Raw genomic sequence first — 25,078 nt, 5'->3', positions numbered from 1 at the left:
GTAATCCCCAAAAAAATGTACAGTAAAACCTTGTTAGTAAGAACACTGATAATTCGAAATTTTCGCTAAAAAAAAGTCCCTGGAACATTATTTTCATATAAAACCATACCTTAATTCGAAATGATTTCAGAGTCTTGGCATATAAAAAAATCGGAAAGAATGTGTTGACAAATTAGAAAAATAAAAAATATTTCGTATTTTTCTACAATTCTAGCTACTTGGTAACTTCAATTTATGGATTAATGACAATTTGAAAGAATTGTAACGAAAATTTGGTAGGCACATCTATTATCGGAAACAAAAAAGAAAAATTAATGAAAATTAAAAATTTTTATCCCCATACATTTCATATTTCATATTTCAAATTTTTTTTCTATTTTCGGTCCCATGGAATTCGTATTAAACGAGGTTTTACTGTATTTGCACCTGGCTCCATTAGTTTTTCCAGTCTTCATGTAAGAAGCACAATGGAGAGGAAAATACGAAAAGATTGTTGAAATTATTAAACTTTTTATTAATCATTTAAACACACTTACATAAAATATGTCAATATATAATAAATGTATCTAACTTATATTTGACCAATCAATTAGGTATTAAATCATAAACATAAAACATTTTAATTTCATCCTTCAAATATTGAAAGATTTGTCAATAAAAGGAGTAGTTCTTACATAGCTACAATACTATATTATTTATAATTAATTAATTCGATAAGTATTATTAACATTTTATTGACTAATCTAAGCTAAAAAATAAGTGCCTTCTTGTTCTGTCTCCAATTTTTAACATTTTTTTGATGCCATCCATATAAAAAGCTTCAGATTTAGAGATAAAACGATTTTGAGAACCATCTCTAGCACTTTCTTGTAATCACCTTGCATCCCTGTTCTTTTTTAATTCATACAGCAAGTGGCTGACATCCATTTCTCGTAAAAACAAAATTAACATCTACTCTGTGGAGGCCCACGATCTTATTAAGATCGGACATGGTATAATATACAGTGACGAAATGAATGCGTTATTCGCTAATTTCTATTTTTACTGTCTTAAAAAATATTAAATATATATATAATATTTTTTCATTTTTGTTAAATGTATTGCGATAACTCAATATGTACACAATTATAGAACTATCGAAATCAGAACTAATAAGAACGAAAAGAAAAAGGACAAAGGTATTGCCAACTGCCAAAAAATACGACACGACTTATCGAATGACCTATTTAGAGATATGCAAACATAAATCGTTTGAATTTGGAACGAACTTCATCACAATATAGGAAAACTGAACGATATGCCAAATTTAATGTTATGCATGTAGCGCCCTCACTGATCGGACAACTTAGACACGTACAAGAATGGAAATGAATAAATTAAATAAAACTATAACTTATAGGAATTGTATCGGATTCACCAGCGAGCGCATAATGGTGATGTTATTAAAAATTTTGTATTATCGCTCAGTCAAGATAACCCTCTTAGTGGAAAACAGGTGCTTTCAGAACAAAGTAAATATTAAACAATATAATCAATAGATGTCATTTAACCCTGTGTTGCACTGTCTTCAACGAAATCTCTCGCTTCTTCTCTGGTGACACATTCTACATGGGAGACTTTATTTCTGAACTTGACACCGTAAAATTTGTGGGCGTGGTCCAGCAGCTCGGGCCGGAAGGTGGTTGTGATGAATTGGGCTGAGCTACTTAGCTCGTGGATCATGTCAGCTATCGCCCGTCGATGCTGAGCGTCCAGAGCCTATAAATCAATCAATCATAAGAAAAACTGCTCTGAAAAAAGATGTTGAAGGAATACCTTATTATTTATATCGACGTTACCAAGTTATTTTCGTTAAAATGAGTTATTCATGGGATTAAACTGTTTAAAATGTTGTCTGAAAAATACTTCGACAAGACTTATTCTGTGACCAAGTTATGACGATTTTTTGAAATTCTAATTTCACATTCTCCTCTATAATTGCAAATTATCACTAAAACAGCCTTATGGTTTACTAAACATTACACTGCAGGTTTGTAACAAGAATTACAATGACATTTATTAACCAAAACTGCACTGTGATAAAAAAATAATGCCTCGCAAGTGTTACATACATGCCAAAAATAAGGTTTTTTTATAATATGAAGAATCATTATCCAAATAGTCAATTGCCAAATTATAGTAGGTAAGTAAGCAACCAAAGAGTTAACAGAAGACCACCATTTGCATTTTGTACACAATTTTTTTAATATTGCCAACCATAGCCCCCACATCTTGAAGCGGGCCGTTAGGCCAGGATCTTTGGCGGCCCCCCTACCTATCGTTAGGGTTAAAGGCGGTGGGACTTTTTACAGAATCGTTTTCTAAATGTTTGAAGTAAAATTAAGGGTATTCGGTGTATTTTTAGTGATTTTTTTGTATTGTTGAATAAATCCACCTTAATTGTGGAGTTGTCGAATTTCGACACACCGTAATCGTATCAAACAACTAGCCATTTTAAAACTCTACAGATAAAATAGCGCCACAGGCGACTTTTTCCCCATTAGGGCCAATTTGTGTTGTGTTTATCTCACTTATCAAGTCGACCCGCCATACTGGGCCCCCAGGCTAGAGCCATGTCAGTCTCCCCCCCCTTGTGGGGGCCATGTTGCCAACACAGAAAATTAACTTTCCTGTAGTTGCCAATCCAGCCATACTAAAACTGTTCTGGAAACGATATAAATTTATTAGTTCAAACCAAGACCTGAACAAAAACGAACCATAAGTGCGAGTGAGAAAGCATTCGGCACGCTTATATGTGTGAAGAGTAAGATAGAATTGCTACGGCTGAGTTAAATATTTTTTGTAAACATCGCCAGTAATTATTGATTTAAATGAGTATAGTAATTTAAAAACTGCGAGGATGAGTTGCCGAAATTTATTGTTTTTGTGTTAAATAAAAGTTAGTGGTAATTATATTTAGTTAATTTAGTAGAAAATGTGGTTAACTATAATGTGTTTAAATTTGGTAGCCATACTGAGAAGCCACATGATGGTATAACATTTCATAGTTAAATTAATAATAATAAAATTGATGTTCTACTGTGCATTAATTAACAAGAAACACGGCTTCATTTTGCTGAACAATAGCCACTCTCTTTATACTATTATTACTCTAGAGGCTCAAACTCTGTAATTATAAAGTAAGTAAGAAATCGTCCGGCATTGAAAGTTAAAGCAAGAGAGATTTATATAGAATTGAAGCAAAAATGACTACCATTATGTAGCAGGACAATTGAATGAGTTCAACAAAACGCAGTGCAAGTTTGAAACATTCAAACATTTTAACCGGATAACTGCCGCCAGCGTCTTAGCACGCTTTTCTATTCCGAGAACAGAGGGCCGGCCAAGCAAAATACGCGTGTAAAGACGCTCCACTTGAAACGCAATATATCGGCCGAGGTCAATGTTTTGAATAATTCAATCACATTGCCCACATAGCGACATCTCTTAGGATCATGGTGTAATACTTACATTTGACAATTTCTATATTATCATCAACGAAACGTCAATTTTAAACAAAGCTTTCTTGGGTTACCGAAACGCGTCGCTAGTAGGGTTGTGCCACGGATTCGATATACCGTTTACTTATAGTAGATGCAATTGAAATTATGGTTCGCTTATGCGTACGAGAAACGGGGTATACTATGATTCCTGAATATACACTAATACTCAATAGGAGGAGATTATATAATGCTGAGCTCTACGGGCTGTACGAAGATTGCAGCGCAGTTCAATCAATTAAGATTGGGAGACTGCGATGGCTAGGTCATGTGCACCGTATGAATGACAATGAACCGGCAAAGAGAGTGATGTCCAGCAATCCAATAGGACGTAGAAGAAGAGGAAGGCCAAAGATTCGCTGGTTAGATGGAGCTGCCAGTGACTGCCGTATTCTGGGGGTACCAAATTGGAAAGCGGCCACACTGGATAGGGACAGGTGGAGGGAGCTGTTGGAGGAGGCCAGGACCCACACCGGGTTGTCGCGCCCCTGATGATGATGATGACTCAATAGGAGTGACACATCTTGGAATACATACCAGTTGAATATTGGTAGTCGTATTTGACATATCTAATTCGGTTTCGCGGCTGAAATATTTTCAGATTACAATTCATTTCTTTTATGAGTTTTATAATATTTACTTTAAAACTTTTTGCATTTTTATTTGTAATTTACGGGTACGATTTCGTAATTTTTAAACCTTCGTAATCTCGTGTTGCGGTAATTGTTTATTTTATAAGATATTAGTGTCGGGACTTATTTTATTCGCATAGTGTTTAACTTATTTGACTTTTTTGTATTATATCTTTTTATTATAAGTCAAGTTTCTGGGATATTTGAACTTTTTTACATATAATTTTTTTTATCTTCTTCTTAATCAAAATGGAAGGAACACAAGGTACATAGGAAAATGCCGAGCAGGCCTCACTGTTGAATCAAATGACAGTGATTTTGATGAAGAGGAACAAGATGTTTTGATTCCCAGTGCATATGAAGCTGGATATTGTAGAATTACTTCTCATACATAATCACATTCTCATCTCTACTGTGTAAGTGTTGTGACAACCCTGACGTTTTGTGAAACATTAAGTTTGATTTATTTCGATAAATGACTGCGCAAATGGACACATCGCGTATTAATAAGTTTATATGATATAGTATTAATATAAAGCCAAAAAAAGTATATTTACTAAGGTTTATTTTTTCAAAGAATATCGCGGCCCTCCGTATATGGCCATACTAATACCTCCTGGCATAGAACAAGTTAAAGAAACTTCAATGACTGTAACCCTTCTTTATCAGAAATATATAATTGATGTGTTTCTACCTGACCATGGACAAATATATACTTAAGATGGTATGAAGAAGTTACATGTATTATATAAAATGAGATGTACACATTCCGGCTCTATATTACGACCGTACACCCTGGATAAACGTCAGATTTCTTATTTCAATACTTGAAAGCATCTAAGCGAGATTTTTTGAGCATAGACAATCATGGAAAAAACCGCTATTATATGGCAAAACGCTATTATAAGCATAGACAATAAGTACAAATCGAAGGCTTAGTGTCAAACAACACTACCTACAAAAGTGCAACTTTATAGGAGAGCCAAAAATCGTTATTTTAGATTCTTGTAACTCAACAAGGGAAATGTTTATTTAAAACCTAATGTTAATATTTTATAATTTATTGTGTGTTGTACATTTATCTTGCTCATGATGATGTTAAAATTTATAGGGATAGTTTTAAAAAAATATGAAAACAAGGGTAACTTATGTAGTTAGCGTTAAACTATACTGACGATTTAATAAGAAATTAAAAAAGATTGACATAACGTTGTTTGACTATCATGTAGCCGTAAATGTAAAATAACGTTATCTCAAAAAAAAAAAAAAAAACACTTTTTTGTAGATAACGTTGTCTGACTTTAAGCACTCGAAATATAAAAATCATTTACAATGTATAAAATTCAAACATTTTAAATTAATAAAATTCGCCGTTTTCAAAAATCAGTATAGCATAATAGAGTTCGCCAATGCATTTCATAAAATTTAAATAATTATAAAATAACCTAAGACATTCGTGCACACACCAAAGCGAATTATTCGCCAATCAAGCTCGTATTGGCTTACGGGAGAGCACGCAACGTTCAGATTTCGAAAGGGAATTAAGTTATTATCTTACAAAGTTCAATATGGAGCGCTGCGATTGTTTGACGTTTCGGTATCAAGCATTGAAATAATATATCAATAATTTTATATTATCATTGATACAATTTGTCTCCGACACTGCCATTCATTCACATTTACCCCGTCAAAATAACCCGAAAAAAGCACCCGCATCAATATGGAAGGTCCGGTCAAAAGAGTCTCAAAAAATAGCCAAATATATGACAAATTGATGACTTTCATTGTATCTTTTGATCCCCTGCGTGAATAAATGTTACGTTTGTTTATTAACAACAGGTAAGTAGGGAGCATTACAGCGGCATTGGCTTTTTTTGAGACTCTTTTGACCGGACGTTCCGTATCGATGGGGGGTGCTTTTTTCGGGATATTTTGACGGGGTACTTGGTGAATATTCGCGTTGGTTTGTGCGAGCCTTAAACGCTTATAGTATATTATCTATAACGTTATTTTGAAAAATGTTCCTTATTTTCGCCTACCTACCTACCTATTTAGAGCGTTTTTATACGTAGGTTTAAGCACGAGTGTCTTTGTGTCAAAGGTTACTTTATAATTATTTAAATTTTATGAAATGCATTGGCGAACTGTAATATGCTATACTGATTTTTGTATTCTAATTTTCATTGTAAAAGATTTTTATATTTGTACTTATTGTCTACGCTTATAATAGCGATTTAGTCATATAATAGCAATTTTTCAATGATTGTCTATGCTCAAAAAGTGTCGCTTAGATGCTTTCAAGTATTGACTAAAAAAATCTGATGTTTCTCTGCGGTGTACTCTCGGTAAATTGAGCCCACATTCCAATTTTAAAATAATGACCATTAATAACTCAAATAATAATTACCTGGTCTATTTCATCAAACAAATAAAAAGGTGCAGGATCACATTTCTGAATGGCAAAGATCAAAGCCAAAGCGACCAAAGACTTTTGTCCTCCAGACAGTTGATTCATTTCTCTCATCTCGGCATCACCGCCCGTGAAAGATACTTTTATTCCCACGCCGATGAATTGCTCCGCGTTGGCGTGCTGAAAATGAACAACACAATAGCCATAAAATATGTTTTATAAAAATGTCGCCAGCCAGCAATCAAATTCAATACATTTAAAAATGGAACAAATATTTTTTGAATTTAGAAACAAAATGCTCAACAATTATTATTGTTTGAAGTCAGTTGAAAGAAAATTACCTCTGGTCTAATTTTGACACCATCCTCGTTAGCCGTTCTCATAACCAGACTGCCTCTGCCTTGCGGTACAAGTTTTTTGAACACATCCGTAAAGTTCTTGCTCACTTGTTTAAAAGTCAATTGAATGGCCTCCAGTTTTCTATGCTCCAACGTTTCGATTAGTTCACGAATTTTCTCACCACTGAAAGAAAAAAATTACTTTTTCAAATAATCGGCAGAGTAGACTTGAAAGAATGTAATCGATTTACACTTAGTATTATTCTGGAAAAGATATTTAATTCTATAAGTAATTGGGATGTTATTTGAAAAAAAAAAAAAAAATTAAATTTTACCCAATATCGAGTTCTTCCTTTCTTCTATAAAGTTTTTCTTTTTGTTCTGAGAAACTTAAGAATTGGTCCAAAGCTTTTTTGTTGACGTGATTGTACTTTTTGAGGTGCTGATTTGCCTTTTCCAATTCTCGGAAAAGCTGAAAAAAATACAAGTTACGTAGTTTTTTTACAACTGAAATAATTTTTTAGTTTATCAAGATAATCCTTATAATTTGTACCATTTTGATCACATGAAAAGTACCTAATCCAGTTACCACATTCCATGGAGATGAAGCGTTAATCTGAAGACACATTTTCTATGAGTTTAGAATGGGTTTAGTATAACAAATGTGAGATTCTCCTTGGAATGTGTAAAAATCAACATTTTCCTAGGTACATAAGGTAGAGAAAAAATATCTTACATTTTTAAGTGACATTTTCTGGTATTTAGTGTGCAAATCTGGAGCATTCGGTAAGGTTCCCAGCGCAGTGATCTTGTCAAGAGATTCTTGAATCTTTTCCTGAATGAGGACCTCTTTGGATGCCATCTTTTCTAGACCCTTGGCGTCTTCTTCCATTTTATCCTGGGCTTCTTTTTCCTGAAAATAGACATCATATTTTTTTCGAAATAATAGTATGTATGTGATAACAATAATTGTTATTATGAATAATTATTCATTAAACATTGCAGAAGTAGGGAGAAGTTGTTGGAAAGTAATAAGTTAAAATTATTAATAGGAATTCTTATGACATAATCACCGTATTTCTCCACTTTTCCAATTCGGTTTTAAGATGCTTCTCTTTCTTGACGGCATCCTGAACTTTCTTATCCACGTCTTCCAAATCCTTAGTGATGGCTTTGATTCTCTTTTCTGCTGCCAAAACATCGGCTTTACTATTTGACAGACGCCTCTTTCGATCTTCCACTGAGATTTCTTGGAGAGCCTGTACCAACTCATCTTTACGTCTAAATGAACAAAAGAAACATATTATTCAATACTAGAGTTAGAGTATGTAGTTTGAAAAATTGACACTTGTGGAACGCTGAAGATAATATTCTAAACAACGAACATTCTAACTTAATAAATACAGTAGAACCTCGGTAATTCGAAATCCAAGGGACCCTGAAAATTTGATTTCGAATTAGCAAAATTCGCTTTAAATCGAAATTTTCGAAAAAAGGCGCGAAAACTCCAAATGTCTCAAATGCAATTTTGGTAGGCAAAATTAGAGTGGTATTATTATTGAAATTCATTGTGTTTATTTATGCAAACGCCAAATTAATTACAATATCAACGATACCTATTAAAATGAATTATAAAACATTTAATGAAATGATAACTTGTTTGTGTATTTTACATTGATAGGTTAAGTTACATACAAAACACGTCAAATATAATAAAAACACTAACCCCTATAAGTTACTGTTTGCACAGAAGAAATTCTGATTAAAAAAAACAACAAAAAATAATCACGAGAGAAAAAGATACCTACAATTACCACAAGAAATTTTACTTTTAGTACTTTGGACATTGCAAATCAAAACAAAGTGACATTCTATTTACCTTTTGTCAGTACCATAGACTAATATTACAATATTGTGTATTGCTAGTCGTGATAATATTTTTAATGGGACAAACAATAAAATACTAAATTCATTGAAAGTAGGTAATTTAACAAACCCGCAATAATTTTGTATGAGCACATTGTTCAACATGACAATAGGTATAGTTACATAGGTGCACAATAAAACACTTCAAATAAAACACTAATTAAAATACTAAAATAAAACACTAATTAAAATACTAAAATAAATCACTTAAAGTAGTCCACAATTTTTCCTTGTCTCTTTTTACAATTTAATTCACTTTCCCTTATCAAATGTCTAGATATTTGGTCGTAACAATCTAATATATTTTGCGGCATATTTGATGTTCCCGACATGACGTGCATCTGCATGATGTCAAGAGCGTTAAATAGTTCAACTTTTGAGGGCAGACGCAAAGGAGGTGTTTCATCGGCATCGCCATCATCTTCTGAAATTGCATCATCCACTACGTCATCACGTTCACGCTCCGCCGCAACTGACGCGGTCTCTGTGTCATGCACAGCAGATGTCACTAATCCGTCGTCGCACGAAACAAAATCACTAAAATTAGCCGGGTTTATTAAGACATTTTCCAGTATCGAGTCCTCCTCAACTTCCGGAATCGGATCAACCGGGTGGCACGATATTCCCGATTTTTTAAAACAATTTGAAATTGTCTCTCTGGTGACTGATTGCCAGGCGGTCGACATTGTCCGACATGCATCCAAAACTGTCCACTTCCGCAAACTATTCGGGGAGCAGCCCCTATTTAATTGAATGATGCAAGCGTTTAATAATATTTTTCTAAAATGGCACTTTTATTATGCCCTGGTCGAGTGGCTGTAAAATACTAGTGGTATTCGGAGGCAAAAATAAAAACTGTACATTTGGCGTATTTAGCTCGGGCACAAAGTGAGCTGTACAGTTGTCGAGCAGTAATAAAATTTTCCGATTCAATGCGGCCATCTTTCTCTGTAGTCGTATAACGGATAATTTAAAAATTTCCCTCGTCATCCACGCCTTTCCATTGTACTCATAGTGTATTGACAAACTAGCCATATTAACACCTTTAAAACATCTCGGTCGCTTGTATTTGCCAATTATAGTTAATTTCGTCTTTTCGGATCCGTCCATTTTTGTACACAAAACAACTGTCAGTCTCTCCTTACTTCTTTTGCCTCCGTGGCATTTTTTGCCTTTTATAGCCAACGTCCGGTCTGGTAACAAATTATAAAAAACACCCGACTCATCCATATTATATATGTCTCTTGGCTGATACCCATCAATGGTATGTTTGTTGGTCTGCAACCAATTTGAGACCTCTGTCTCGTCGACCTTCTGAGCATCGCCACACACAGCCAAACATACAATGTTGAAACGTTTTTTAAATCGAGTCAACCAACCGAATGACGCCTTAAAATCGACAATGTTCATATGGTTGGCTAACGATTTCGCCTTTTCAACTAATAACAGGCCCGATATCGGAATATTAGCCGATCGTATATTTGAAAAATATTCAAATAGCTTAGACTCTAATTTTTCGTGACTCGCGTGTCGTAATCGAAAATTATCACCATTCATCTTGAATTGGTGAAACGCCATTTCCACCTTTTCCCGATTTTTCAAGATGATGGACAACGATGAGTTCGGTATGCCGTATTTAATTGCCAGCTTTCCTTTGCTGTCAACTTTATTGTCGACATCACGAATCAAATTAATTTTTTCGGCGATCGTAAGAGCCTTATATGTTTTTTTAACTACATCAGCCATTGTTACAAATATAAAATAAAGTCTGTCTTGAGTTAATAACACTAAATTAATGACGTAAATAAACAAAATACGAGAAAAACACAGTCACGAGAACGCCAGTCCGAAACACTATCGATAAACAAATGTCGTAAATGAGAACACACGAGAAAAACACAAGTCACAAAAACGCCAGTCCGAAACACTATCGATAAATAAATGTCGGAAATAAGTAAAATACGGGAAAAACGCCAGTCCGAAACACTTAACAATAAACACAGGTATACAATATAAAAAAATGTCTGTATCCACAAAAAACAACGAGACTAACTGCTAATATAAATACACGGGTATTACAAATACACACGTTTATTTGTTTTCTATTGTATCGATAATTTTGTATGATAATATGTACGGCGCGCGGCCGTGAGTTGATAACGAATGAAACGAACTCTCAGCTGTGTGCCTGTTACTCGCGCGCCGATGCGTCATCGCTATAACGGTAGATGTATAATAATAATAACTAATCGCCATTCGCCCACAGCCGGCGGGAATATGTATGAATTTCAAAATATTTTGAGTAAACAAAAATAAACTTCGATTTATACAAATAATAATTGCTTGTGCGGACCAAAATTCATTTCGAATTACGAAATAACGAATATTTCGATTTATAACAAACTTTTTGTATGATTAAACAATTTTGGGGGTTAAAAATCGGGAAAATATTCGTTTTAGAGCGAATTTTGATTTAACGGCGTTCGAAATACCGAGGTTCTACTGTAACTGATTTTTGTTCGATACATCTTTTGGCTTGGCACCTATAATCTTTAAACTAGCAGTGCCCAACTTGTAGCCTCCCGCGTACCGTTATAATGTGGCTTGCGTATTCAGATTATGTATTAAGCGCGCAGTGTATGTTAAAAATCGGCAAAATTGCTACTCACTGTGGCAACACCTCGTCGGCAATCACCACTGGCGAAAAGGCGAGAGTAATAGTATATCAGTCTATGGGCGAAGCGCGTTCTGACACAAGTGTCAGTTTGACAATTATATATATCATATAGTTACCCTAATAATTACGTCTGAATATGAGCCAGAGAAAAAGAAAAAACGGATATACACTTACAATTTTCAAGAATGGGAAGAGAAATGTTTTTTTATTTAGGTTAAACAGTTGCTATTGGAAAAAAGTGCAATGTAGAACGACATTTTACAACGGTTCATAAAAAATATGGTAGGTACTGAATAACCAATTAACAGCAGTTTAAGAAAATCTAAAGTGAAAGAATTGAAAACCACATTAGTTGCCCAACAATCCATATTTACTAAGTCCGTAACTAAATCAAGAGCTGCTACGATTATTATTACTTCATTTAAGATTGCACATATTTACAATGCACAAAAAACCCTTTGACGGTGGCAACATAATTAAAGAAGCAATGCTTGCTACATTAGAAACATTGTTTCAAGAATTTAAAAATAAGAAGGAAATTATTTCAGTTATTGAAGATGCTCAATTATCAAGAAATTCAGTCACTCATAGAATAAAAGCAATGTCTGAAAATACAAATAACAGAGAAAAAAAGATTTAGAAAAATGCATTTTTTTGGGCAGATTAAAAAAAAAAGATCATCGTCCTATGTGTGGCTCGCCTAAAATTTTTAAATTCTTAGTTTGATCAAGATAGATTAAAGGTTGGGCACCACTGCTTTATACCAATAATACGAACCTGATCAAATTATTTGTCAACAGATTTTCAAGTTTATTCTTTGTGGCTTCGAAATTCATCCTAGCGCTGAACGCTTCCTTATTCTCCTGATTAAGTCTCCGGATAGCATCATTCAACTCGTCCACCTTCCCCTGGTCAGCCGTTGACAACTGCTCCATCAGTTCCTGGTGCAGTTCGGACTCCAGCCCCTCTTTCGTGGCCTGCATGGCCTCCAAACTGGATCGGCATTGAGCCAGAGATCTTTCTTTGGGCCCACGGAATCTCTCAATGGAAGATAATTCTTCTTTCATCAGCCTGATATCGGCTTTCACCTTGTCAAAAATGTCTCTGCGAAAGAGGAGTTTTATTGAACAATTATGATCACATCAATTTTAACAAAAATGGCAAACAAAAGTGTTGGACATAATACAAAGAGTAAAGTTTTCGAAGTGGAGACGAATAGGCCACATCGCTCAAAGAACAGATCATCGCTGGACAAAAATCTCATTATCCAGCGGTATCCGAGACATTAAAAAAAACCAACAAAAAGTCAACCAAGAGCAGGCTCCACTAGGTCAATGGGATAATCAAGTTTAGCAGAAGTATGTGGCAACAAAATACTAAGGACCAAGAAGCGTGGGGACAGAAGGAGAAGCTTTCATTCAGCAGTGACTGAGATGCTGATGTCGTGAAATTTAATCCGATAATCTTCATTCATTCATATATAGAAAAACACGTGGCCGGAAACTTGTAAGTATGCAGTTCACCATATCACACTTCACCGTGAAATGTTGTATCGGAAATGTATGGCCGTATATTAAAGACCGTCCAACCTCTCTGGGTCGTACAGTACTCACATAAAATTCATATCTAAATAAAACACAGTTCTTGTTGGTTTACACTTTACAGGAAGCCAGCAATTTGTTAGGTTAGGTTTTCAGTCTTCAATTCAAGAATTTTGCCAAAATCAGCTATGAAAATTGAACCAATGTTCATATTGAATCTAATAAAATTGGAGACCGTATAGTATACGGTCATCTCTTTCCGATAAGAAAGCTCACGGTGAACTGTGCCACGGTGAAATGTTTTACGTACAATTAATAATATACATGTAACCAGAAAAACATCACCCTTACTTGGCTTTGCCCTGTTTTGTCTCAGTCTTCTGCATTTCTGAGACGATGCTATTAATATTGGCTTCTGTCTTGTGAAGTTCTTGACGCAGCGTGCTGAGTTCCAACTCCGAGCCCTTGATCTGTTCCATTAGCTCAGACCTGGTTTTCTGCATCTCTAGACGAGAACGGGATTGGTTGAAGTAGCCTCCTGTGAGGGAGCCCTTTGAAGACACCTAAAAAGAAACATTTTGATTCGTTTCCATTACTGTGATAATTTTTCAATGGTTGCAATGTGTTCCTTAAGAATTTTTGTATTAATTATTTACCTGATCACCTTCCAGGGTGACGCAATCCAAATGGTATTGTTTGCCCAATTCCGTGGCGCATTCCAAGTTTCTGCATATCAAAGTTTTGCCAAAAATATACTTCATGGCTTTGGCATACTTGGGATCATACTTCAGTTTGTTCACCATAGCAATAGCGTTCTGAAACGATAATAAGTAGGCACATACAACAATATGACAACCATACCCATCTGATTGGTTGTTTGGCCAAAATGCAGATGATATTTTTCTTTCTCATAGTATATATTATTTTGTTTCACATTTTATATTATTGATTTTGATGTATCCCAAAGTGGGGTGGTAAAAATTGTGGGCCAATAGAAAGCGTTAGAGTGCGCGTCTACTACAATGCCTAGACGTTGCGTCTTGCGCTATATCCTGTACTAATCTCACATGCTGACTGTCTCCTCGACTTCCTACGGGTGTAGTCTGTATATGGTATAGCTGGGCAAGATGCAACAAGTAGCCCTTGTAGAGAGTGCGCACTGTTTGAGGGTCACTACGATGATCAAAAGAATACAAATCCAAGGCCTCACCTCCACCTGTATGAATATTTAGGAGTAATCATGCAATGTCTGTTCATGAAATAACAAACATTGCATTTAAATAGGTTTCTTTGGGGATGTGTCATTTAAAGTGTTTGTAAATGGTCAAACATTATGTTATATATTATGGCCAAACAATGAATTAAATGGTTTTTCACCAGCATGTATCATTCAATTTTATCTATTTTTATATGCATAATGAATAATGCAATGAACTTAAAATGTTTAGTTGGGTTAGGTTAGGTTAGGTTAGGTTAGGTTAGATATGAAAGAACAGACTAATAACCCAATCATTACCAAATCCAATAAATGGGTTCGCCATATTCAGTGTTGCTATACAATAAATAGAGAACCTAGAACATTAAGAGCATTTTAAATTTGAGTAAAAATAGATGACATACATTGTCTGTGGGATAGGACATGTCCCGAACTTGGAGTCGATTGAGTGGCATGAAAGTCACTTCACCAGGAAGATTCTGTTTGTTCATCTCTTTGAGAATTTTTGTACCGACGACGTCAGATTCAACAATGTGGTGGAACAGCCTATTTCCTGCGGTCACCTAAGATAGTAGACATAACATTAATATTGAAATAGTCATGTCAATAGTCCACATTCTCACTACCTGACCTAGACCCCCCTCGTGTACAAAATAGTAGCGGGGAAAGTCTCCAAAGTGAGGATTATATTAACAGATTTTTTGAAGAGGGATGGTTGTTAGCCATTCGTTCTACCCATTAGTTTCATACACTGGATCAAACATACATAGAAAAAGCAACATGCATTTTTTGTTCATAGCTATGGGATCAGCTTCAGAGACCAGGCCATCGTTAGTATCTATGGTACCTAACTATTGGAAAATAATATTTTGTAGGGTAGTAGCACTGAAAACATTGTGAATAAAATTGAAATGGAAACCTCTTATTGACATTCTTGCTTTGGTTACTTCCTTATCTACTACTATTTGCGGATAATAATGGTTCATCATATTATTAAAAAATTCTCTTCACTTGTAACAGTGTAACACCAACACGAGGCATTTTTATCTCAGTGCGGCCCTGGAAAATATATCTTAAAGCATAATAATGTGTGAAGTTTTTTAAATTGGATTCTATAAATCACATTAATTGTGTATTGTGTAACACAACAATAATGCCACACATAGCAGTCATAGCTATTGGATAGTGAAATCCGCAGTTCTAATGTAAGTCAATATTTTAAAGATTGTGCATGGGAAGCTAATACATATAAGAGTATATTGGTAAATAAGAGATCGTTTCATTTTGTTTCACACAATTATTGCATACAAATAATATAAAAGGCAGAAATGGCAAGATGATCTGTGAGACGTGTTATACTCATTAGCTGATGACTCTATCAATAGTGACATTTCAGTGTAAATTTCATTGGGAATGCAGTCAATCAGAAAAAAATTAAATCTTACTTCAACGGCGGTATAGATGGTTTTTTCACAACTGAAGTTTTCAATGACAGGTCCATAGTATGCATTGGCGATCCGCGCTGATTCTCCGCCCTTCTCCAAAAAGGTGTCCAGCACCTTACGCACACTGTCACGTCCATTCAGAATAGGCTAAAAGATAAGAGTGTTGTAAATGCAGGAATGCTTTTTCATCCAGTGAATTACATGTTCAGATTTGCACTCATGACTCATTTGAATCGTTGTGAGCAATTGTCAACTTTAAATAACAACTACAAATAATTATTCAGAAACTAATTGGACCATCCCAATGTTTGTTTTGATGGACTGATAACATATGTTTTGTTGCTAGTGTTAAAAATTATAAGTAAACCTAAAAATATATATTGGTCAGCTTGTTGGCTACACTCAACAGTCTTCCCATATATTTTCTTACTTCAAATGTCACCGCAAATTATTAGAGATCGCATTTGGTTAAAGTAATAAGTTGCCGATTGTATTTGCTAACAAATTATTTTGGTTCAACATTATGAAGATAATGAACAACGTCCGTGACTATCATTGTGAAAGTAAATGTCAAACTGACTGCATTGACAGGGTATGCCATATGCAGCCGGGCACGGAAGCTCATGCCTTCAAGCCAATCATAATTTGTATTTCGACCACGAGTCGACAAAACATTCAAAATGACATTTCTCGTTTGGGTTAAATGGTCGGCATGAGTTATTGAGTTTCTTCACGTAATTTGGGTATTAGCAACATTCATAAAAATGGTATGCGTGATCATTTGAATGATCAAAAAATACAGATTAATGTACAAATTCGTTCCACAGGATGAAGACTCGTCTCAGAAAAAATGTCATCAATAAATATCTTAGTGATTTGACTTGGTTTCATCAAAAAATGCTTACATACTAAGATTAAATAGTATGAATATGTATTACTTTTCCTGCCATGGACCTAAGAGCTTGGTCGGCTTTGGCAAGATCCTCCTTCAGGGATGACAGATTCTGGGTCATTGTAGTTTCCTTCCGCCATAGCTCACTGTAAAAAATTCAATTAATAAGTAGACAGCCATTTTGACAAAACAGGATTTTAAAATTATAATTTTTTAATAATGTTTACTTAGGAAGTCATTAAGTTATCGTCATCTTACTTTCTGGCGCTTTGAGCTTGATCTTTGGTTTTTTTGCCTTCATAATACTGTCGGTTGTGATCGTTGATGGCCTCCCTTTGCCTCTCCATGTCGGCTGTGGTTTCCGTCAGTCGCTTCTCCAGCTCAGTCAGTTTGTTCGCATCTCGTTTCAAATCATCTCGCAGTTTTACTTCATGGTCTTTTTTGTCTTTGATTTGCTTATTCAACGACCTGAAAAAAATATAATGTTAATGTTGTTTGTCTTGCAACTTATGTAAACAAAATAACATTTTAATGTATTACTTTCCCGCCTAATTCTTGTGCATGGGAATAATAAAATGGGAAATCATCACATTACGAAATAAATTATTATGAAAACAATATAATCTATAATGAAATTAAACCACTAACTTTAATTCTTTCTCGATCCATTTGTCTCGATCCTGCTTGGAGGTGAACTGGCTTCCTCTGCCCTGTTTAGCGTATAATTCCTGTCGTTTTTGCTCATTTAATGCCAAAGTTCTGGTGCACTCTTCTTCCAACTTCTTCATCTCTTCATATTTCGGTTTTAGAGCTTCCAATTCTTTTTCCTTTTCGGCAATGGTGAAACGCAATCTTTCCAATTCTTGCTCAGCCCTTTCCTGAAATATTGAAACGATATTATACCATACCTACTACACTATGTGGAGTACAAGAGTTTCTATACTTGGCATTGTCGTCTCTGGTTGAAGTTGAGACTGTTGAATGTACAATAAAACCTCATTAATACGAATTCCATGGGACCAAAAATCAAAAAAATAATCCAAATTACAAAATATGAAAATGTATGAGGGATTTTTTTTTTTTTGATTTTCTTTAATTTTGTTTCCGATCATAGATGTGCCAACCAAATTTCCGATACAATTCTTTCAAATTAAGATCAGTGCAAATACTATATGTCATTAATCCATAAATTGAAGTTACCAAGTATTTTTTTTTTTTTTTTTTGAATTATTAATAACCATATCCTTGCTTTTTCGTACAAGGTGGTTGTTAGTAATTTTGAACAATCACAAACACCCAGGCTTTGAGAAAAACACATAAATGTTTTTGTCATGACCGGGAATCGAACCCAGAACTCTCGGGTGGAAGGCCAGCGCCTTACCCACTGCACCACGAGAGCCGCCAGTTACCAAGTATTGTACGACAACATCTTTTTGGCTACGTGTTAAAACTGTGAACTAACATGCTCCGCCCATTTTTACCCGGAATTCCATTATAAACTAACAAGCTCCTCCCATTTAGTAGACAGCAGCACCTAGAAGCGTAGCCAAGAAGATGTTGTCGTACAATAGCTAGAATTATAGAAAAATATGAAATATTTTTTATTTTTCCAATTTGTCAACACAATTGTTTGGCATTGGTTCTCTAGTAAAACTATGTGAAAATCGAATAAAAAATTAAATACCTAGAGCCCTGAAACATGTGACTTATTGTTTTTCCTTTGAGTGAAGTGCAGTTATGCCTCTGATGACATACCGCTGTGTGTCAATGGGTCATAAAATGTTAGGATTATTTTTATTACCTTCATAAAATAAGTAATTTTTGATGTTTTAAGAAAGTCTGTCATAATTTTCAATGACTGGCTCATGAAATAGTGTACTTTATTACGATTTATTGAATATTTTTATATGCCAGGATTCTGAAATCATTTTAAATTACGAAATTCGAATTACAGGAATGGTTTTATATGAAAATAATATGTTCAAGGGACTTTTTTTTGCGAAAATTTCGAATTATGGCGAATTTCGAATTATCAGTGTTAAAACTGTACTGTCCAAAATTGTTGAACCTACCTCAATAAACGCTACAGATGAATAAGTAGATTGTCATCTTTTGATGCACTGGGAATATTGCACTGATTAACATTTGTAGAAAATACATAAAGACAGCCATACTTACAAGCAAAATAAAATTCCCCTGAATAATTGAAAGTAGACACTATTGACTGGTTCTATTTTAAGCATACATTTTATTCAGGAGGTTTTTTACTATTTGTATGGTTATTGAATTTAATTCATCAGTAGCTACTAGTACAGTTACAGTACACTGTACAGTTACCAGTCAGAGTGTAATATGACTGAGAGCAACACAATGTGAAATGTCTGAGACACCCAGTTGCATCCGAGCAGAACCAACGCAGCTTGTTTAAAGATTAAATTCTGACAGAACTACTAAGTACTAAATACTGTAGAAAGTCATGGGACGTTCCAGAAACGCTGACAATACTGTATTCTGAGCTTCGATGGATATTGGGTGTGCAGTATGACATCTTCAGAAACGAGGAGATAAGAGAGCGGACCATGGGGTCTCCGTCATGTGTAAGATGCAGATGCGATGATGGACCTGGCTCTGTCACATGCTATTAAAAACTAGAACTGTTTCAGAGAACCAAAAATTGTATTACAATTACTGCGGTTTCTGACCGAAAACTGAGCCAAACATTGAAGTCTGTTAGAAATAAATCTGCATTGGAAAATAAAATGTATTCTTTCAACTTAACATACCATGTTCGATCCTGAGAGGATCATTACCGAACTCCACAGGATGGGACTTCTTCAATGTCTTTACAGATATTTAATTTTGTAATGGATACAGCGATATACTCTACTTTACGGATCACATATGGAAAAGAAATTACTAAAATAGTGTAGTCAAAACCTTGGATTTATTATCCCCGTCAACGTCGTCTGTGAGATCCTTGATGGTGAGATCGAGTTTGGTCTTCTCACGCAGCAGTTGCTGGTGCTCCGTGGAGAGGAGGTCTTTCTGTTCGCGGGCAGCCAGCACCTCCTTGCGAGCCTCCTTGGACTTGCGAACCGCGTCCCTCACATGCTCCTGAGCATCCCGCACAGCCTCCGCGTACTGCAGCTGCTCCTTGCCGCTGTCACTGCGCAGTCTCTCCAACTGCACCATGCCAAATTAAATCATTGCCATTGTAAGTACAAAATATAGTTAAAAAATTAAGTTTAAACTTTGTTCATAAATAAATCAAAACGCATAAGATTTGATAATTTTAAAAATGAGTTATCACTCATTACAAATCGTCTGTATAACATATTTATCAATATACGGTTGCATTTGTGCACTATCTGGTGTGCCACGAATATTTTGTGGTTGACATTTTCTTACCGTAAATGTGCAGATGTAACATATCAAACAATTATTTTGACACACGAGACACAAAGGCAATTGTATGACATACCTCTTCCAGTTTCCTTTTGTTCTCCTTGTGCTCAGTTTCATGGATGATGAACTCCAAGACTCGCCTCGATCTGTCCCATCTTTGATATTCTTTTAACTCTTCTTTTTCTTCTTCCAATGTCTTAAGACGCTCCTCAATTGTGCGAAGGAATTCATTTATTTTTTCAACCTGCAATCGTTCCATAGACATGATTCAGTTTTATGAAGACTCGGCACTCAGACGAATATAATAATATATCAAAGATTTGAAGATGTAGGTAGGTACCTGGTAAAACTATTTTTTTGTGACATAAGGCTTGTCTATACGGGTTTAGTGCTAAATAATCACTACTTGAACTACGGGCTCAGTAATAGTCATTAGTACTCGTTACTCGCACCAATACCGACACGTGATAGTATGCCGAATACTAATGCTTATTACTAATTCGGCCTGTTTATATAGTCTTCGTTTCAAAACTATTGTAATAGACTACCGAATAAATGTTAGTTCAATTATCAATTAATAAGTAGATATAATGTATGCCTAAAATAGTATGGTTGTGCATTTCCGCAGTATAATTTTGAAAATTGGAAGATGGTCATTCATTAATGATGTCACATGATTTTCAATATTTTGTGACCCCCCTCCCTGACTAAATCAGTTAACATTATTGAATTCTCCCTCCTCATTCATGAATATTATCGATTTCAGTATGATGTTCTCAAGGAACATTTTATTCTCAGAAAAATGATTATACATTTTTTAGTTTTGTGACATCACATTTTCTAAAATCCATCTGATATAGTGTGACGATTTATGACAAAGTAAATCGTCACATTAAATCAGTGCCAGGGCATGATATTTTGCATCGATGTTACACCGAATGTGTGAAATTGCATATTACATGAAAAATGCAAGCCCGTTGCCTAATTCATGAATTAGGCAAATTGTCTGCCGAGTGCGTGAATTCGGCAGGGTATGGAATTCTTAAGGCGACACTTCAGTGAAACGGCAAATAATTTTCAACTATAGGCGCGATGAAATTTTGTACTCGCTGGCAGTCTGAGAGCGAACGTCAAGGTGTGAATACGTCAATTTGTTTCGTGATGGCTGTGGGGGTATTAATTCTTAAATCGTGTAAAGATGACTAAAAACGTTACCCATTTACTTGAAAAAGAAAACATGTCAAGGAATATATTATAATTGTTACTAATAGAACAATAAACAGAACATTAAATGGACGCATGTTGGATTTATATGACAAATTATATTTCGTTCGGCATGCGTCATTTGCACCCGCGACCCGCAATCTGCGCATCGCCTAGCCACGATCTTTTTAGACCATGCCTCAACTGAGGTAGGGCAGAGCGGGGTCATTTGAGCCACGGGGTCACCTGAGCCACCCTTAGTATCACTCTTATGCTGCATTATAAATACAAGCGGTGGATTCCAAACAAAGCGGGAGGGGTAGACAGCCAATCCGCAATTGCATCAGTCACCGTCCGGTGTTCGATGTGACTGTGAACGTGCGATGTTACTATTTTCACGCCAAAAGTAAAGAAAGCAGTTCCTCATACTTTTTGGTCTCAAGACTCTCAAGCACATGTCTGTGGTGTTACGGCAATCAAGTAAATGTATTTTGATTTAAAAATAATGTGTTTATGCGATGACAGTATCAAAAATAATCTATTTTCAATAGTCTTTGGGTGGCTCAATCCAATTAGTAATAATTTGGGGAAGGGGTCATTTGAGCCATAACAAACGTACACCTGAAAGTAACAGATACACCTGAGAAGGACCAGCTTGCTGCAGAAAAAAGTAAACGGAAAAGTGAGGGTAGCAAGAAGATAGTAAAGTCGAAGAAACTGACAGTGAAGAAAGCTATTTTGAAGAGTTCCTCTGAATCTGATGAACAGACACGACCTGTTAAGAAAACTAAAAATCTCCAAAAGAAGAAAAAAGTACAGACAAGTATAACTATATGTTCCTATTGTTTTCTAATTACTTGGATTAAGGATTTAAGAAAGATTTTGTTTGTATTTTATATTGCTCTGATGAAAAAAAAACTTTCTACGCCCACTGGCTCAACTGACCCCATTGGGTGGCTCAGTTGACCCCACCTAGTGGGGTCAACTGAGCCATCTGACATTTGTGACATTAATGTAAATTTAGTCTTGTAAACATCGTCTTTGTTACAGTTTTTTGATGAAGTTACATGACCAAATAAACAACTTAACTGGTTTAAAAGATATCATTTCTTATTTCTTCATTAATAAGAAGCTATACTGCTTTGAGCAAAATCATGATCAAGTGACCCCGCTCTGCCCTATAGCCTTAAACTGTCATCATGACAGTAGAAAAAGTAAATCTAATACTGATGGTTTTATTAGTTATAATTTGACATAATATGTTAGGTTAGGTTTTGTAATTCTGAATTCAAATGAATGTCCATTTTGAGGTTAGCTAACAACTGTCAACAAACTATCAAAACATACTATCATAAACAAACAATCGACCATTGCCTGATACCCAGCATGAATCAAATCGCGAAAATATCTTTTAATAAAATTCTTCCGTTATCATATTATGGTTCTAGATTTTTTTTGAACGTAATAAATGGAAATGAACGTTATTATAGTATAGTATTGGTATATTTTTATATAATCAATGACATTTGACACATTTGCTTAGTTTGATTAGTTGCAAAAAACACTACTGGAGCGGAGTGCCACTATCTATTCTGACCAATGCATGAGCATTTAACATATTTGGTTTAGTTGCAAAAAACACCACCGGAGCGCCACTATCTAATTTGCCAAATGCATGAACTAGGCAGAAAAATTACTGCCGAATTCACTCACTCGGCAGATATTTTGCCTAATTCATGCTTGCATTTTTCAGGAAATAGGCAAAATTTTGCGGATTTCATGTAATACGCAATTTCACACATTCGGCGTAACATAGATACCATTAAGATACAAGAAAAAAAATCCCTTACTCGGAATACCTAAAAATTGGTTGTGAGATTCTAACACGTTGGATGTTTGGGAAACACTGCATCAGTAGTTCAACCCTTACTTATGACAGTGAAAACATAGCTTATTACCTTTCCAACAGTTTCACGGAGAATTACAACTGACTCTTCTCGTCTCTCATCGTACACTCTGGTTCCGGCCACTTCTCTCAGCAGTTTCAGTCGCTGCGAATCAGGCGCTGTAGCCATTTGATTGATCTAAAATATAAACGACAAGAGATGAGTAATCAATATTTGGCACCCAAGCTTCGTCCAGCCCAGGAACGACTAACGACTAATCCGAATGTGTGGATATAATTAAGATATTCTCTTTTCAAAATAACAAATTACAAAATTTCAAGTGAGGAAGTTCATTTATGAATAAAATACAAAAATGTATTTACAATTATTACAGTAGAACCTCGATATAACAGATTAATGCGGGTGAGGGGGTGTCCGTTATATAAAAACACAAAAAAAATCTTATTTATACATCTTCAGATGATATATCCAAACAAACCCGTTGTGGAGTGACGTTAATGTTCAATGTCAATGCACTTGCTTTCGGTAATCCTACTTAACTTTTACTCCAATCAAGTTTTGTTTGCACTTTTCAAGTCTGCTGTTTTTTTATAATCAATTCTCTAAAATGCGTGCAATATACGGTTCCATGACAAAACAGAACAGTGACAAAACAGAACAAGGATAAATATAACTATGACCTTTCAGGAAAAATATAAATTTAATATTGAAAATTGTCCTATCTCTAATATGTTGATAGATTTTTAATAGCACAGATTTTCAATACGCCATAATAAATTATGGCGTTTTGTCATGTTCTGTTGTGTCCGGTTATCCAATATACATAGTTAAATTTCGTTATCTGACAAATAGTTAACAAATGTTATCAGATCATCGAAGCATCGTTTTTGGGCATGCTGTATCAGCTTCGTCGCCATCTTCACTTCCATCCTCATTTTCCAAGATCACAACATCATCTGTTATTTAACTTTTAGTCATGATGTGGTACCAGGGTCACCTTCATCTACTTCTAACAATTGTAAACTTATTGAATGGAGTAATAAATGCATCCATTCACTTCGAGTAGATATATTAAACTGCTGTGCAGACGTGGGAATTAGTGGCTAGCGTTGCAAACGTCAGTGCTACGTTCAGTGTACAGACAGGACAACATAATGAGTCGAATTCGAGTGCGAGAGTCATGGCCCCCACAAGGGGGGGGGGCTGACAGGGCTCTAGCCCAAGGGTCCGAGCTTATGGGGGCCCCGGCGTGGCGGGTCGACCAGATAAGTGAGATAAACATACATAACAATTTTTTATAATATAAAAAGTCGCTATTTTACTTCAGGAGTATTAACGTTAACAACATGCAGTTGTGCAGTGTAATTTTTGATTATTGTCTGTTGATAATTGACAACTCCAAGTGATTTTATTCAAGAATATAAAAAATCACTAAAAATAGATGGAATACACTTAATTTTACCTCCTGGAACCTTTGGGTTCGGCGGAATACCATTTAGAAAACGCTGCTGTGGAGCGTAACACTGCCCTTAAACTTAGTGATATATAGGAGCATGGGCCCATATCCTGAAGCGGGCCCCCAGGCTAGTATCTTTGAAAGGCCCCCTAGCTATTGCTAAAGATAAAGGCAGTGTGACGCTCAACAGTAGCATTTTCCAAATGGTGTACGCGGTAAAATTAATGTGTACCTATATTTAGTGTTTTTTGTATATTTGAATTATGGAGTTGTCGAGTATCGATACACAATCAAACATTGTATCGTACAACCCAATGACATTAATATGGACGAAGCATCTAGAAAATAAAATGACACTCACTTTGTGTCGGGTCTGCCGGATGGCGAAATTCATATTTTAATATCGGTATCCTACGCTCAAATGAACATTCTGCTTGCAAGCAGTCTGGCGACACCGCTAGGTCTGCCCATACAAAATTTCTGACTGTCAG

The 25,078-nt window shown here is 35.4% G+C and overlaps 1 protein-coding gene across 1 annotated transcript in view; it reads right to left on the bottom strand.

The window, feature by feature from the left end:
* Positions 1 to 1,093: 1,093 nt before the first annotated feature.
* The window catches only part of SMC3 (structural maintenance of chromosomes 3), a 30,945-nt gene continuing 6,960 nt past the window's right edge, over positions 1,094 to 25,078 (bottom strand). Inside the window, exons 5-21 of the mRNA XM_085942022.1 lie at positions 23,183 to 23,308; positions 20,098 to 20,265; positions 19,554 to 19,799; positions 17,265 to 17,494; positions 16,875 to 17,084; positions 16,663 to 16,762; positions 15,725 to 15,871; positions 14,684 to 14,842; positions 13,720 to 13,878; positions 13,415 to 13,626; positions 12,300 to 12,626; positions 7,993 to 8,200; positions 7,656 to 7,832; positions 7,255 to 7,391; positions 6,923 to 7,103; positions 6,579 to 6,761; positions 1,094 to 1,758 (exon numbers count right to left, since the gene is read on the bottom strand). Coding sequence (XP_085798148.1) covers positions 1,546 to 1,758; positions 6,579 to 6,761; positions 6,923 to 7,103; positions 7,255 to 7,391; positions 7,656 to 7,832; positions 7,993 to 8,200; positions 12,300 to 12,626; positions 13,415 to 13,626; positions 13,720 to 13,878; positions 14,684 to 14,842; positions 15,725 to 15,871; positions 16,663 to 16,762; positions 16,875 to 17,084; positions 17,265 to 17,494; positions 19,554 to 19,799; positions 20,098 to 20,265; positions 23,183 to 23,308 — 3,183 coding nt within the window. The 3' untranslated portion in view covers positions 1,094 to 1,545. The remainder of the gene's footprint in view (positions 1,759 to 6,578; positions 6,762 to 6,922; positions 7,104 to 7,254; positions 7,392 to 7,655; positions 7,833 to 7,992; positions 8,201 to 12,299; positions 12,627 to 13,414; positions 13,627 to 13,719; positions 13,879 to 14,683; positions 14,843 to 15,724; positions 15,872 to 16,662; positions 16,763 to 16,874; positions 17,085 to 17,264; positions 17,495 to 19,553; positions 19,800 to 20,097; positions 20,266 to 23,182; positions 23,309 to 25,078) is intronic.

This window comes from Rhyacophila brunnea, unplaced genomic scaffold, assembly GCF_057557595.1.
Source record: "Rhyacophila brunnea isolate RB1 unplaced genomic scaffold, BYU_Rbru_1.0 scaffold_14, whole genome shotgun sequence".
In the NCBI taxonomy this organism is placed as follows: Eukaryota; Metazoa; Arthropoda; class Insecta; order Trichoptera; family Rhyacophilidae; genus Rhyacophila; species Rhyacophila brunnea.
The sequence above is the reverse complement of the archived record's forward strand: the minus strand, read 5'-3'. Positions and strand labels throughout refer to the sequence as shown.